This window comes from Hipposideros armiger, unplaced genomic scaffold (assembly GCF_001890085.2).
Source record: "Hipposideros armiger isolate ML-2016 unplaced genomic scaffold, ASM189008v1 scaffold_170, whole genome shotgun sequence".
NCBI classification, from domain to species: domain Eukaryota; kingdom Metazoa; phylum Chordata; class Mammalia; order Chiroptera; family Hipposideridae; genus Hipposideros; species Hipposideros armiger.
Genome location: NW_017731520.1, coordinates 2836457 through 2852082, shown reverse-complemented (window position 1 = coordinate 2852082; position 15626 = coordinate 2836457). Strand labels below are relative to the sequence as shown.

The window sequence follows — 15626 nt, the reverse complement described above, 5'->3', positions numbered from 1 at the left end:
AATTATTAAAATCTTAATTTTAAGACAACTGAAAATAAGATGATCATCAAGAGCAATATATGTAAACATACCAAATGCAAGCTTAACATAACTTACATATGGGGGACAGGGTCCATCTGGCTGGGATTTTTAACTCGTCCCAAATGCAGCAGGAAAAGCAACGGATAAGGCCTCTGAGAAATGCAAACTGAGGCCCGGCTAAGAGAACAAAGACAGCAGGGCCCTCCGTGCTGTCAGTACCTGAGTGTGTGAGTGAGGGTGTGAGGCCAGTAGGATCCTTGCCAGGGCTCAGAGGGAGAGGGACGGAGTGCGGAAAGCAAGAACTTCTAAGGCCATGGTGTAGTGCAGGGCGCCCAGGGCTGGTTCAGATGTGGTGGGTTCCCCCACCACGGGGTGGGGAAAGGGGAAAGCTCCTGAGGTGGGGGACGGGTGGAGGTGGGGTTCAGGGAGGGTCCGATTTCCATTTGCTCTGTGTTTTCCAGAAAGAGAAGGCCGGTTGAGAAAGAACAACGCCTAGGTTGTTAATGCCCCAGGAATAAAGCCTGTTCCTTTCCCGGGCCACAGAGTACAAAGTGTGGTAGAAATAATCAGATAGCCAGAGGCACACACCTTTATTACGAGGCTTGGTAGTCGTTTGAACACTGGAGAACGCTGAGAGCCTTCCTAAGGGTCGAGGACCCGGAGTCACAGCGACCTGTGAATGTCCCTAAAGAAAACTAAGTTCAGACCTCTGGCCCCTACACCCGACCTACTAAATCAGGATGTTTAGGGAGGTACTTGGGAGTGTCCATTTTTACAAACATCCTCAAGGAATTCTGATGCAGGTGACCCGAGGAGCACATTTTGAGCCACTCTCTTAAGAAACAAGGTCACCAGGCAAGTGATAGCTCCCCAGGGAACTCCCGTCCTCAGGTCCTGCCGTCTCTGCCTGTCTTGTGTTACATGCGCTAGGCCTGTGCCCTCACCCCTTTGGCTCTCCACTGACACAGATGTGGCTTTCCTCACACAGAAGCCCTCTGGTCCCCAGTGTCTGAATTCCGCCTGCAGAATTCTGCTCTGTGACGACTGTAAGAAAAAGCCAATTCCAGAGCCCTAAGGGGCTCCAGCCCTGAGCTAAGCCAGTGCGAGGCCACACCCAGCTCCAAGGATGACCAGGTCTGCGGCGTGACTGAAAGCAAAGGCACCCTGGCGCCCCCAAAACAGCCAAGTGAGCCCCATACTCAGCAGGAAGGCTGCCCGCCGTGGGTTTCGTCCACCACACACACCCGAGGAAGGAGCCCAGTAGCCTCAGCGCCTGGCTTTCGCTGGGGTCATGTGTGACAATGCTGAGCAGGGGATGAGGGCCACTTTCACTTTACCCCATCTCAGCCTTTCTTCTCCATCAGCCCAACAGCCTGGGGCTCACCGACACCCCAGACTGGACCCACCCCTTTTCACATGGGGGTGTATGTGGAGTTGTTGCTCAGTCTGGGACGAGGTAAGCAACAGGGCCTGTAAATTTAGGGGGAACTCACAGAGTCACACAAGTGTGTCCTAGGGGGGCTCGCGGGCCTCCCCTAGACCCAGCCCTGGTAAGGACGCTTCAGCCCAGTGCGGGGTAACCGAGGAAGTGACCAAGATGGGGTTGTGGACAGGACTCTCAGAGAAGGGACTGCTGCCTTCCGATATGTCAAAAGTCTTCATGGGGCAGAGGGAGTACATTGATTCCAAGTTATTCCAGAAGACAAAATGTGGGCCAATAAGTGAAACGTACTAGGAAGCCAGTTTCAGCTTAAAAAAAAAAAAAGCCATTGTTATAACCTTGGCTGGTATTTATAGGGCACTGAATGAAGGCCTTTACACAATCATGTCATTAATCCTCACTTCTCTGAGAATCAGCCTTATCGTAGCCGTTATGCAGATGAGGAGACTGAGAATGAGGCCAGGGAAGGGGTCTAAAGTCACGCAGCCCAGGCAGGGCTGGGACCCTCCCCGGGGGGCTGTCGGCTGTGGCGCCCAGGGTCTTACCCACAACACTAAGTTACTTTCCATCAAGCACGTAAAACTTGGATTAGGATATTGAAGGTAAGCAAAATCCCTATGACCATCTCCCCCAAACCAGTGTAGCAGGGAGGGGTTTGTGGTGCATAAGATATTGATACCGTCAGCTCCTGGGGCCACCAGCCAGTGAGCTCAGCAATACTAATATCACCAGTGCCGTGAGCACCATACAGGGACAAAGGATAGGAAGGGCTGCAAGACTAAGGGACTCGCATTTCTGCCTCATTAACATCACTGTGGGATTGTGTCCCTAATCCCTAACTCTAGACACAGAGAAGAACCAACTGGAGCACTTTGTAAAAACACGGATGCCCAAGCCCCACCCAGTCAATTACATCAGAATCTCTGGGGGTGGGACCCCAGGCATCAAGGTGACTGATAGACAGCCAGGGTTGGAAGCTGCTCTGGATGGCAGGAGTGGAAAAGAATTAAGCGATGTAAGAAAAGCCTGCTTTTCCGCAAAGCAGACTCCTAGCTGGAGAGCAGGAGGCCTCTTGTAGAAAGAATGTCTGACCTCCCAACGTGTTTAACCAAATCATAACTCTTGCTCCCACCATTATTGTGGGGCACCCGGGCCTTGAGTCACGTGGCTGCCGCAAAACCAGTTTGGTGGTGCACGCTCGGGTTCGTTTTAGTAAATCATGGTAACGGCCAGAGAAGTCTGAAGTGAGAGGAATTAGCGACCGCGGCACAACCTTGCAACAAGTTACAGTGGAAGCAGGTGTCACGCTAATGTCTGCAGGTCACTTATTAACAAACATACACTGGGCAAGCAGACAAAGCTGTTTTTTCACCCTGTTCCATGAACTCAGTGAAGGCCCAACTTTATGTCTTTTTAGGTTCCATACAGCTTGCGTGAAAGGCTCCCTGACGACGCAGTGACGTCCCCTGGCAGGGTGCTGTGCCCTGTGGGAGGTGCACTCGGTCAGAGACCCACCTGAACCAAAGAGCGGACACTGCCCTGGTCTGAGATGGAGCCTCGGGTATCATCCTGATTAAGTTGGTTATACACCCGGCACATTCTTCCCACCTGTGCTTAACGTGGGGTGCAAGGACGTGCTGCTAAAACATGGTAGGCGATGCACACACTGAGGACTTCACCACCGAGATCCCATTTGTAACACTTACTATGCCGATTTCAGAGTTCCTCACTTGACCAATAAAACCCATTTCCAACAGTCAGAATGCCGTGCATATCCGTCTGTTGTAGAGGAACAGACCACTGAAGAATCTGTACAGGCCAGAACTGTGGTTCTTTTCGGACATAATCCGAGCTGGCCGCTCAGCTAGTATTCTCGACAGCGTGTTCGCTGGCCAACCCCTCTGGAAGTAAAAGTTTAACTGCATGTACACGATGTCACCCTGATTATCATGTAAATAACAGCCATTCCAGCGCTGACACTGTGTAACGCAAGGTCCGTTGAGTGCCAAGTATATTGGGCCTTATGTGTGTGAACATATTTCTTAGGAGCTAATGAAAAACAGTGTATCTACACGAGTTACCTGGTTTACTTGGTGATGCCGATATTGACAATACATCCCAAAGCATGGCCTGTCATTGAATTCTTTCCATACTTCAGATTGCAGATGACCTCATGCTAACCAGCCTCTTCCTGCGCCCAGGGACCCTTAGAACCAGGCCTGAGCTAACACCGCTGAAGTTCCCAAGAAGAGGCTAAGAGTAGATGGCTTTTCTGACACCAACGGATTATTGAAACTTGACACTTGCATGTACAGCTTCTCTGACTTAAGGGAGTCAGACTGATGTTCTTAATTAGCTTTTTCTTTGTGTTGTTTTGTGTGTGTGTGTGACTTTATAAAGTCTACTTGCTTACACTTTAGTGCATTGCCAGTGGGAGATCGTTTCTATAAGTATTTTACATTGTGGTCTTCTGAAAGTAAATCTATATTTTTACCACTTCCTACAAGCAGGCATTCAAGTTTTCAGATTTCTTTTAAAACCAATATTTACTGAACAACCACCATGGATAAAGCTACATATAGATCCAAACGGATGACAAAACAAAAAGGAAAAAGAAAACCCTCGACAGACACTAAGCAAACATCAGTTTTTATCAAACTGAAGAAGCAGGCAGAGGAACAGACCAAGCGACGAGTTTTTGGCAAGCCATAATGGCACAGTCTCTCTGTAGAAACTGCCGTTTAATAACCTCCCAAAATATTTTCAGGCATAAAGCAAAAATAGAAACCAGCACTTAACTTGAACACAGGCTATCATGTGGCCAAAAGTTATGCGCAGCAGCAGAGAAAAATGAAACGTGCCTTTTCTGTTATTGTTGGTAATCAGTGGGCAAGAATGTATGGGGACCGCATTTACAGGAACCAGCAGGAAGCCAAGGTCAGCTCCAGGAGACAGAATTTCTTTCCTGCATTTAACAATGGCAGCATCCTTTGGGGGAAACTCAATCTCTCAGGCTTTGCTATGCCTGAAGGAGGCAAGTTCAGGCTTTGGGGCTGGGCGGAGTCCGATATGGCCCCTTCTATTTCTGGGTCTGCCATTAACCTTGAGTTAAAAGAGCAAATCCCTTCAACTTCTGGCTGTGTTTTATATGTTCCACGGGTGCTGTTTAGCTCTCTTGTCTAGAGAGAGAGCTGTACACCGAAGAAACCAATTAACTCTGGCAAAGAACAGAGTTCAAGGGGCAACAGAAGCACTAAGGAGCGTTGCTGACTCAAAGTCCCTTGTGTGGGGCAAACGCCAGCGATAGGAAATTTAATATGCAATTCCCCGACTTTTTGTTGTATAATGTCTCAACTGCACAACCGCCAACGCAAGTCTTCAACGGCTGAGACATCAGGTCAGCCAGAATGTACTAGAATACACTTCGCTGGAGATCTGCATGCAAGTTAAAATGTGGGATTCAACAGACAAACTCAGGGTGGAAAACCTGATATTCAGCGGTTGAGGTCAGCAGGGCTGGGCTAGGTAGGGTAAGGGTAAGCCAGGAGCAAAATTTAAGGAGGCGCCAGAAGCTTCAGGCACCAAGATACCTACTATATATATTTAAAACTCAAAATTAATGGGGGGAAAAAGTCCATGATGAACAAACTATCACATTAACAACAACAAAAAGAAGTTTAAATAAAGTGCCATGCAAAACACAAAGGGCCTGCGGCTAAAGACCAAAAAAAAAAAAAAAGTCAATACTAATGATCCTGTCTTTATTTTAAATTCTCATAGTTTGTTTATCATGGATTTCTTTTTGGTGTTAATTTTGAGTTTTTTAACTTGCATACAAACTGTTCATCTTGGTCACTGAGGTTTTGGGGGGTCCCCTTACGTGTTGCCCTCCAGGAGCGAGCGGGGCTCAGCTCACTGCAGTCTCAGCCCTGGCTGGGGGGGGATCAGTGCCAGTTCCTAGAGAGATGGTGGAAGCACACCTGGCCACCCAGGGGACAGGTGCTGCGGGCTGCGCTGGCCTGTCCCCAAGGAGAGTGCTGGGGGCAGGAGGGTGGGCGCCCGCGCCTGGGGCCCGCGCCCTGCGCCTACCTCGCTTGTTCTGCGTGCCGTGCTTCTTGGCCAGGGTGAGTTCTCTCTGGATCCGGTTTTCCAGGTACTCCTGTTTCTTGCCCAGCATCTCCTCCGTCTCCCGCAGCCGGGCCAGGGCCTCCTGGGGGCTGGGAGCGGCTCGGCTCTTAGAAGAACCTGCCCCTTTGAAGAACTTGCCCAGCTTGCTCATGGCTGTGGAGTTGGGGGCGCGCCTGGGGGCGGGGGGGGGTCAGGCGAGCGAGATCGTCCTGTCCTCCGGTCCCGTCTGGAGGTCCCGACCTCGAAGGCGGCGCTCCTGGGAATCAACAAGTCGTCGGGGCAGGTGACACACACTCCTGGGCATTTCCTGGCGCCGACGCCCCGCCCTCGGCCTGGCCGGGAGGGGAGGGCGCTGGAGTCGGACTTGGTCGCCGGCGCCACCCGCCCCTGGGGAGTTCGGCGACAGAAGAGAAGGAGCGCAAAACTCAGACGGGACCGCAGCAAAGCGCCGCGCTGTCCAGGCAGGGGACAGCAAAGCAATGTCCCAGGGGTCTTGTGCAGAGCGCTGTGCGTGTGTGTCCCTGATAAACAAAATGCTGTGTTCTGCACGTGCTTTTTGTGGAGTGTGTGTGTGTGTGTGTGTGTGTGTGTGTCTGTGTGTCTGTGTGTGTGTGTGTGGGGGGGGTGTTCTTGTACATTTGTCCCCCTGGCCGTGTGGCATGTGGGTGTGTGTGTGTGCACGGGCTCGCAGGACGCAGGGCTGCCCCGTGGTGCAGGTGTGCAGGCAAGTGGCTCTCTCTAGGAGCAGCTGGTCTGGCCGGGCTTGTCTCTGCAGGTGAGGAATCCGGGCAGGCCCCTGGGTGCTGGGCTGCCCGTTGGCATGGGTCATTTCTACATCATCCTGACCTGGCTCGAAAGATGGCGGTCATCTTCTTCCCTAACACCAGGACTTCCGAGGGAGTCTGGTGGTTGCATCCGATCCTGTAATTCGGAACCTGAGGTGTCCAGCGTGATTGTTGGTGTATCAGAAACCTTGAATGGGGTGTGTTTGGGTTTGCATCTATCTCACATGCCTTTACAGAGACGGCTAAGGGAAAAAGGAGAGAATGTCCCAGAGAAAAGAAGCATTCTTTTTTTCTTCGTGCTCACTACGTCAGCCGCATCTCTGAGAGCTGGGAACAGAGTTTGGTAGGATGAAATGACAGGATACGTACTGTCACGGACATATGGAAATGGAACAGGGAACTGAGTCTGTGTCCTAGCTGTCGGGGGCCAGTGTGTGCCCCACATAATACAGCCCTATTTGAGCAACATCACCCAACATCACCGGAACCACTTTCTGATCGTTAGCTAACCACTGATTGTTAAAGGGGGGGAAAACGCGTCCATTACTTAGACAAATACACCTCGAGGCCCACGATCAGTAACCCAGTTTGTCTGCGTCATACTGACACAGAAGCAGTCTGGTCCATTTCATCCAACACTGGAATCGCCAGCATCAAAAGTCGCCCCAGAAATGAGACACTTTCACAGGAGGCTCACTGGTTTCTGTCTCACACACAAAACCATACAAACTTATTATTTCCCCCAAAGCACCGCCAGCCACATCTTATCATTTCCCACCTGGCCATCCAAAACACGGATGGTCTGTAACACATATTTTGCTCAAATCTTCTCTGAATTGGGAGGTGCAATCAGCATTGTATTTTATTATTATCTAAATATTTCACGCGTCTGTTTTGGAATGTATTTTCTCAGACTGTATACCCCTTAAGAGTTGAGAAGTAGCATGTATTCTGGTACAGTCCCCATTGCTGGTCCCTTTAACCAGCCTTTATTGAGTGTATTCCATATATAAGGTGTTGGGAATACAGGAATAGCCTGCCCTAAAGGAGCTTACCCTTCCAGCAATAGCAGTAACATCATTTTTCCTGAGCACGTGCTGTATACCCAACAACGTTCTGGATGCTAGAGATTCAGCAGTGAAAAAAAGAAAAACTAAACCCATGCATTGTGCGGAGCCCACTTTCTAGTTAGGGGAAGACAGACAATTAATTAATTAAGAAAGCAATGTATTATATGTGCTATGTGGGAAAAAATAAAACAGGGACTGTTGGAGAATTTGGATTTTAGACAATATGTGCAAAAATCTTGGGTCTGGAGTATTAGGGTTCAAAAGAAGGCCAGGAGAGCTAGGGCTTGGGGACAAATGAGGAGAATACTGTGAGATTGTCTCCAAAGAGAGACAGGCTCCAGTTCACATAGGGTCCACATCACATGCTAATAAAAATCTTGTATTTTATCCAAAGAGCAAATGCGGATCAATCAGAAATTACAACAAAGGGTTTAGTTGTTAATTTCTAATTCAGTAGAAAAAATAATCCGTTTCACCCAATTTAATGGGTAGCACTTTGAGAAACAGATGTGGCGTGCAACGCAAGAGATACATGAATTAAAAATCATTCCCTCCCATTCATGCAGAACCTCAGTAGGGAGAAGATAATGGTTGCAGGCCAGCAAGCCATCCAAATAGCTATGAGTACTTAATCCAGCAATGGGAGATAGAGAATACATTTTTAAATCAACGATGTAGAAGCTGGAAAATAACACATTTATCTTCATTCACTACTCATCCTACAAACGCGGTTTCATAAAGAGTTCTCAGCAGCCAGTGTATTTTTCATTTTCTAATCTCAATTGATCTCAGCTAATACAGAGGCTGTTGTTCGAGAGAATGATCTTGTTCAGGATGATTTACCGTGGTTAAGATGGCAAAGGAAATTGGAAATGTATAGATCTGTTAAAAAAAGACCTGGGTGTCAGGCTAATTGATACATTCTGGCCACCCCGTGGAATTACATCCATTTTTAGAATTCCAAATAAAGTCTCTAAAGCAACGGAAGAAGAATCGCCCTTTAAACATACTGCGGAATCATCATCAGAAAGCTATTTATTAAGCAGCTCAACAAGCATGCACACATTCTTTCCATCAGCAGTTCCGTTTCTTGGAACCAGACATTCGTTGTACGTAACACTCAGTCACAACCATGAGTACAAAAGTAGCTATTATGAAAGGAGTACTGTAATTTTGCACAAATGCAAGTTACGTTGTTGCCCTACGTCATAATGAAGGTATATGGTGCTCGTGGCTAACTTTTGCCTGTAGAGCTCTTCATCCATGTTGTCTCATATCTGTCTATCCTTGACCGGAAAACAGTTACAGACTCTAAGGATTATCACATTTGGCTGTAAAATGTTTCCTACACCAACCACTTAATTGACATAAAATGGGATACAGCCCTCTACCTCACTGTCACCCTTACTGCGTAACCCACCCAAGCTTGATTCTTGCACTTCCTTTCCCGCCAGAATTTTGTTACACCTGAAGACAATCACAGGAGATTCTGGCCCTAATCAAGGAACGCACAGACCGCGTCTCAGTGGATGATACCTACAGCTTTCCTTTTGTTCAGGACAGAAACCTTGACCCCTCTTTTTCTCCCACACCCCACATCCAATCCACTCGCAGGGCCCACGGCTCTATAACTACTACAAAGGCCTGACCACCCGCCGCTGCCACCACCACTGCCAACACCCTGCTCTGAGCCACGCTCCTCTCGCACAGATATCGCAGTAGCCGTCGAACCTGACCTCCCCAGGGTCCCCATGACCTTGCTGCTGTCCCCCTGCACAGTGAGCCAGGGTCAAACCCCCACTGACTTCCCACCCCGCTCCAGTAAAAAGCCAAGCCCTTCACAAACGTCTTCACGCCCCTCTATGAAGCGCTATAGCCGCCCACCCTCACCTCGCCAGAACCTCCCTGTCCAATCCTACCGTCCCCCATGTCCACTCCGCTCCAGCAACCCTGGCCTGTCCACTCTGGCTTGGAGTGACCAGGCACACTCTCACCGCCTTTGTAATGGCCGCTCGTTCATTCATCGATTCAGTGGACAGATATTTTTTGAGGCCTTACTATGTGCCAAGCACTGAACAATGATCTGATGATAACAATGAATAAGACACAGCCTTCGTCTCTTCAGGTGACAAAGGGGAGACATAATTAGTCATGCAAATACAATCTTGGAAATTGTAATACAAGTTACACAGGAACGATTCTGGGGACTATAAGAATGCATATTGGGATAGGTAAAAATAATATCTCCGCTTCCAGTTGTCCACATCCTCATCCTGAAAGCTGTGACTGTGTTACCTTATACGGCTAAAGGGACATTGGAGGTGTGGTGATGTTAAGGGCCTTGAGATATCCAGGTGGACAATGTAATCACAACGGTCTTTAGAAAAAGGAAGTGAAAGGGTCAGAGTCAGAGGAGATTGGTGGAAAGAGAAGGATGGAGAAAGACAGGATAAAGGAGATATCTGAGGATGCCACCTTGCTGGCATTGAAGAGGAGGAAGGGGTCATGACCAAGGCGCACAGGCTGCCTGAGGAACGGTGTTCGCCCTGGAGCCTTCCAAAAAGACACAGTCGCACCAACACATTGGTTTTAGGACTTCTGACCTCAGCACTGTAGCGTAATACATGTGTGTTGTTTGCAGCCTCGAAATGTGTAGGAACTTGTGACAGCAACAGTAGGAATCCAGGATATATTACAAAGGATCTGATCCAATCCGTGGCAGGTCCGAGAAGCCACTTTTTAGAGCTGAAAGGTAGTTGGAGATAACAGGGCAAGTTTAGGGAAAGCTGACGGTACTTTTTCACGAAGGGACTAGCCCATGAGGTTGGGCAGGATAGCTGTAAGTACAATTATATAGTTAAGAGGGCATTGGGGAGGGGACGGGAGGAGAGAGTGGTTTTAGATACTGGGGATAGAAAGGCGGGAGTTGTCACTTTTATAAGCCATTCTATGAAATGTGGATAATAATAGTTAACTATCTTAAAGTGTTGTGAAGATTAAATGAAATGATCCATTTTAGTGCCTGGTACATAATAATCAAAGAATTTTACCTGTTATTTTTCTTAAAGCTTCAATTTAGAATGTTCAAAATTTGATTTAGAACATGGTATGCAAGATAAACCGATATTCAGAGAGGAGAAATTATTTTATTTGTCGTGTGAATTATGTACTGTATTTCCCCATGTATAAGACACGCCCTTTTTTGAAAAATTTGGGGTCTAGAAACTGGGTGCTTCTTACACAGTGGTTGTAGATTTTTTTACTTGCATTTCCCGCAAGTGATGAGGAGTTATATGAATTTTATGATGACTAAAACTTGAGTTCAATAACTTTATGTAATACATTTTTTTCACATTTCGGGCCCCCAAATTAAGGTGCATCTTATACATGGGGAAAGACGGTCATAACTTACCTTTTGTTTCATTTATTCCCTGAATATAAGTGAGCTATTGCCATGAGGGTGCTGTATTATAAAACACCCCAATACTCCCGGACTTACGACCATAAGCATTTATACTCAAACTCACAGACCTACAAGTCTATTGAAATTTGGCTGGGCGAGAAAAGGCTTACCTGGGTGGCTCCTCCTCGGACTGGGCTGACTGAGCATGGCTCCACGCTGTGCGCCGGGTGTAGGTCTGTTACACCTGTATTCATGCTGGGGCCAGACTGAATGGCATCATCATAGATTGAAAGAATCACAACGATGAAGCCAGCCATCAAGGTGGCGATAGCCTGTAAAGGAGAAGCTATGCATAAGAATAATTATAATAAATTTATAAGTAACTCGATTTAGTAGAGAATAATAGGAGTCCTAGAGGAGTGACGCCTCCACAGTGGGGAGAATACGGGAAAGTCTTGAAGAGATTACATCTGACTCTGGCCCTCAAGGATGGATAGTAACTTGATTTGTATAGACAGGAGAATGTCCCATGACAGAGAAAGCAGCACAAGACCCAGAGGTGAGGAAGCCAAGGGCATGTACAGACTACCTGTAGTAATTCAACTTGGGTAGGGCATAGAAGAATTAGGAAAAAAAAAATTTTAATTCATTAATCCACTAAAAATTTATTTAATATCTAAAAAATAGGCTCAGGGCAATTATAATACAATAGACAGGAAAAACAGACATGGTTCCTGTCCTCGTGGAGCTTACATGTTAGAGTGGTAGACAAACTTTTATCAAGTAATCATACAAACAAATGCAAAATCAAATCTGGGGTAAATGCTTTGAAGGAGATACGAAATGAATGTAATCACAGCAGGATGTGTCCTAGTAAGGGAGAACAAAGAGGAATTTCCTAAGGAAAAAATACTTGAGGTGACAGCTCAAGGAAAAGCAGAAGGGAACCAGATCCAATGGGGGCGAGAAGAGCATTCCAAGTACAAGGAACAGCATGTGCAAAGGGCCTGTGGCCACAGGGAGTACGAAGTGTCAAGAGGCATTTGAAAGATAAGGCGTGAGAGAAAGGTAAGGTGGACCAAGATTTCAAAGACTCTAAATGCCACGCAGAGACATCCCTCCATAGACTGTGCGAGCGCCTTAAGGTCAGGGGCCATGTCGTATTCAATTCTGTATCAAACCTAGAATAGTATCTGATATGTAATAGATGTGACTTGAGTGCATATTTTATTTTGTAGCTAATAGAAGCTACTGGAGATTTTTTTTTGGGGGGGCAGGTAAATTATAATACTGTCTGGTTAGTGCTAGTAAGAAAAGTCCATAGAAAGTGCTACTAGAGCAGGTGGCCGATGTCCTGGCAGACTGAATTGTGCCTTTGCCTTCAGAAAGCCTTCCCAGATGAAAAGAATAACAAAATTACATTTTGAAGGTGGGGTAAGAGAGACATCTGTTTCCTCAACTGATTTGATAAGGATGGATTTAAAGTTTGAATTTTTAAACATAGCTTCCCAGGACCCACCCCAGGCCCTCTAAATCAGACGCAGGGTGGGATATAGGCAGCTGTATTTATAAACAAACATTCCACCTGATTCTTATTCTCAAGAAATTTGGAAAACGCTGGTATAGAGAACATTCAAGGGAAAAGGAAAGGCATGTGCAAAAGTATGAACAAATGAAGAGCCAGAAGGTATATTCAGGAAACGGTTGCAGAGTGGGGAGTCAGAGGGGAAGCGGTTGTTGCTGAGGCTGGAGACTGTGAATCTTGTGAATAATGGAGAACCACTAAGAAAGATCTCAGGCAAGGAAGTGAGTTTCAGGGGTGGGGGGGGGGAAGAAATAACCAGAGAATTGAAGAGTACAGGTTTGTGAGACATTTCTGAGGCACAACTGATAGTTTAATTGCTCCTGCCCTGAGAGAAGTAAGAAAGGAGGTGGAGAATAACCCCCAGATCTCTAATGTGGTAGACTGCCTTTGTTAGGGAGGGGGTGATATGGTGAGAAAGCACTCCATTTTGGACTTGCGTTTTACATAACAAATGACACCAAGTAAATATGTCTAAAAGACAGATGGAAATAGTGACCTCCAGCTTGGGAGAAAGCTCTCAGGGCTGAGAATATGGGCGTCACTGGAACATGGGAATGTCCCTTGTATGAGGATGAAAATTGATAAATGAAACAAGGACAAAATTTTGGGGAAACGGACATGGGTAAGTAGCATCTAAAAGCGGTATCAGCAAAGGAGGAAGATGGAAGGGCTAGCAACTATAGTGTTGGCTACTCTCAGCATCTAATGCTTCCCCCAGGCTAAGTGAACTGAAAAAATTAACACTATTTCCATTATGATTGGATTGATAAAATATATTTTTCCCACCTATGTAGAACATTCTAGTGAAACAGAATTTACTTAGTAAATTCTAGAGAACTTAGTAAAATTCTAGAAAACTTGCCACTGATTGACCCCATCAGCTAAAGTAAACCTACAAAATCCAGGTAAAAATCACCCATTTTTTAGATTCAAGAATACCAGAAGTCCTTGATACATAGATTTTAGTCCTGACTCTTCCACTAATTTGGGGTAAATCATTTCACTTTTTAACGACTCTGTTTCCTCATCTTAAAAAAGAAAAAGCTACAGAGGGCTGGGATAGCTAGATGAAACCTTAGGTTGCTTCCAGTCTAAACTCCAAAGTGTCCCCAGAGAGCCACACACGTCTAACGTGGAAATGTGAAATAAATCCATTCAACAGTAGATCTCTCAAGTCATGGTACCTGTTCCCCAATCCCACCCTTCCCCTTCCTCGATGAACATTGACTCGGGACTGCCCAAACTCATACAGGAAGCACTGGAATACCCAGGGCACACGGGAGGCTCTGGATTCTTGGGCAGTTCCTGCCATGAGTGGGTTTCATGGCCACGTATCCACTCTGAGTGGCGTCTGGTGTTGTGTCAGTGGGATGGCATCCACGGGTGCTCCACCTAGGTGATCGTCTGTGCTCAGTCCCTTCGCAGTGGCTCATCCTGCACGTGGCCCTCCCCCATCCCAATGGCATCACCAGCCGCTGGCGTCAGGTGGCTGTGTTAAATGAGTCTGGATGGGGAACTAGAGGGGTTTTTTTTCTACGAGAACGTAAATGACAACAATGAAGAAGAAGCCTTTAGAAACCCTAATAACGCCTTTACGCGGGTCATGTACTTAAACTATAAAATGAAGAATCACTGGTGCAGAACGAAGCAGGAACTGCACAACCACTGTTCTCTCCTTCCCTTGGTTCTCGCACATACCTGTGCCAGGCACTGTGCTGGCTGCTAGAGTCCCGTTAATTAATAACAATAATTTTCAAAAAAGCAATCCTGGCCAGGCCATCCGCGATTCTGGTGGCCGCACGCCGTCTTCCAGAACGGCAACTGGTTATTTTCCAACTCCCCTTTCTTTGGGCTCACTTGGTGCCTAATCGCAGACATTCAGGATCGCGCGCACTCACGGCACCCCGACTGCTTCCGGCCTTCGCCCCGCCCACACCTGCAGGCTCCGCCCCCTGGGTCCATGACGCTCCCAGCAGGCGCCGCGCGAGCACTCGTCCCCGCCCCCCCGACCATCGCCCTTCCCACACCTGCAGGCACCGCCCCCTGGACCCGCCGCCGCTCCCAGCAGGCGCCGCGCGCGCAGGCGCCCCGCCCCTTCTGTCCCGCCCCGCCCCTCTTGCCCCCGTGAGATGGCGGAGCTGGACATCGGGCAGCACTGCCAGGTGGAGCACTGCCGGCAGCGAGGTGATCGAGGAGGCCCCAGCCCCGGCCACGGGAGACCGGGTCCCCGCTCTGCCTGCAGGCACGGTGGCGGCGGGCGAGGGGAGGCCTGGCGCGGGGAGGGCTGGCGTGCGTTCCCCCGAGCCTGTCCCGGCGACCTTGGCTAAAACGCTTCTCTCGCCCACACTGGGGGTTTTAAAGAACGCTGGTTTTTCATGATTTTACCTTTTTTTGTTTTTTGTTTATTTTTTTTACCGGGGAACAGTGTGTTTTTTGCAGGACCCATCAGCACCAAGTCACGTGGTTGTTTTCAATCTAGTTGTGGAGGGCGCAGCTCAGTGGCCCGGGCGGGGATCGAACCGGCAACCTTGGTGTTGTGAGCGCTGCTCCCGTCCTTTCTGTTGAGCCTATTTCTTACCTGTCCCGCGAAGGCGCGGGGCTTGCTGGGTGTTTCCCCGGGTGTTCCTGGGCCCGCGGCGTTTATCAGCTTCCCAAAGGGATGCAGACCCGGGCCACTGCGCCAGGTGACAGTGGCTCGGTCCCAACCCGGTCCTTTGATTCCGATGATCCACCCGTTCAACAAACATCGGCCGATCATCTACGTGGAGATGCTGGGGTTTACACTGAGGCTGTCCAATAGGGTCTTTTCGTAGAACAGCTTTCAGACCAATAAGCTGCATTTTAGGGCGTGACTACTAAGATGATGCCCCCGTGTCCCCTGGACTAAAGCGAGACCTGTGATGCTCGTATCCCAGCCGTGCAGCCCGTGGCAGGGTGGCGCAGGCTTGAAGCTTGCCCACGTCTCCAAAGGCGAGTCCCTGAAACGTGAGAGCCCGCAGAATGCTCAGCCTCAGGTACCTGGGGTTCACTCCAAATGTGCTGTCCCGTTTGGCTCATGCTACTCCTCTGGGGTGGCAGATAGGTTCCACTCCCGTTGCTGCTGCAGCCCTTGGTAGCAGGTACCTGGTGTGAAGGGCTCTGAGGGTCAGCCCAGACGAGTGGGAGTGCCCCGGGGGGGTTAGTGACCCCTGCT

General features: G+C 48.3%; 2 protein-coding genes across 3 annotated transcripts in view; one reads left to right on the top strand and one right to left on the bottom strand.

Moving 5' to 3' along the window:
• The window catches only part of CHMP4C (charged multivesicular body protein 4C), a 42002-nt gene extending 27658 nt beyond the window's left edge, over positions 1-14344 (bottom strand). Inside the window, exons 1-2 of one of the 2 annotated variants that reach the window (XM_019651981.1) lie at positions 14132-14344; positions 11019-11180 (exon numbers count right to left, since the gene is read on the bottom strand). In XM_019651981.1, coding sequence (XP_019507526.1) covers positions 11019-11165 — 147 coding nt within the window. In that variant the 5' untranslated portion in view covers positions 11166-11180; positions 14132-14344. Of the gene's footprint in view, positions 1-5551; positions 5895-11018; positions 11181-14131 lie in introns of those variants that run through there. The other variant, XM_019651980.1, reaches the window with a different exon arrangement.
• A 218-nt stretch (positions 14345-14562) lies between these two features.
• ZFAND1 (zinc finger AN1-type containing 1) overlaps positions 14563-15626 on the top strand; it is a 13336-nt gene continuing 12272 nt past the window's right edge. Inside the window, exons 1-2 of the mRNA XM_019651941.1 lie at positions 14563-14617; positions 14952-14993. Coding sequence (XP_019507486.1) covers positions 14563-14617; positions 14952-14993 — 97 coding nt within the window. The remainder of the gene's footprint in view (positions 14618-14951; positions 14994-15626) is intronic.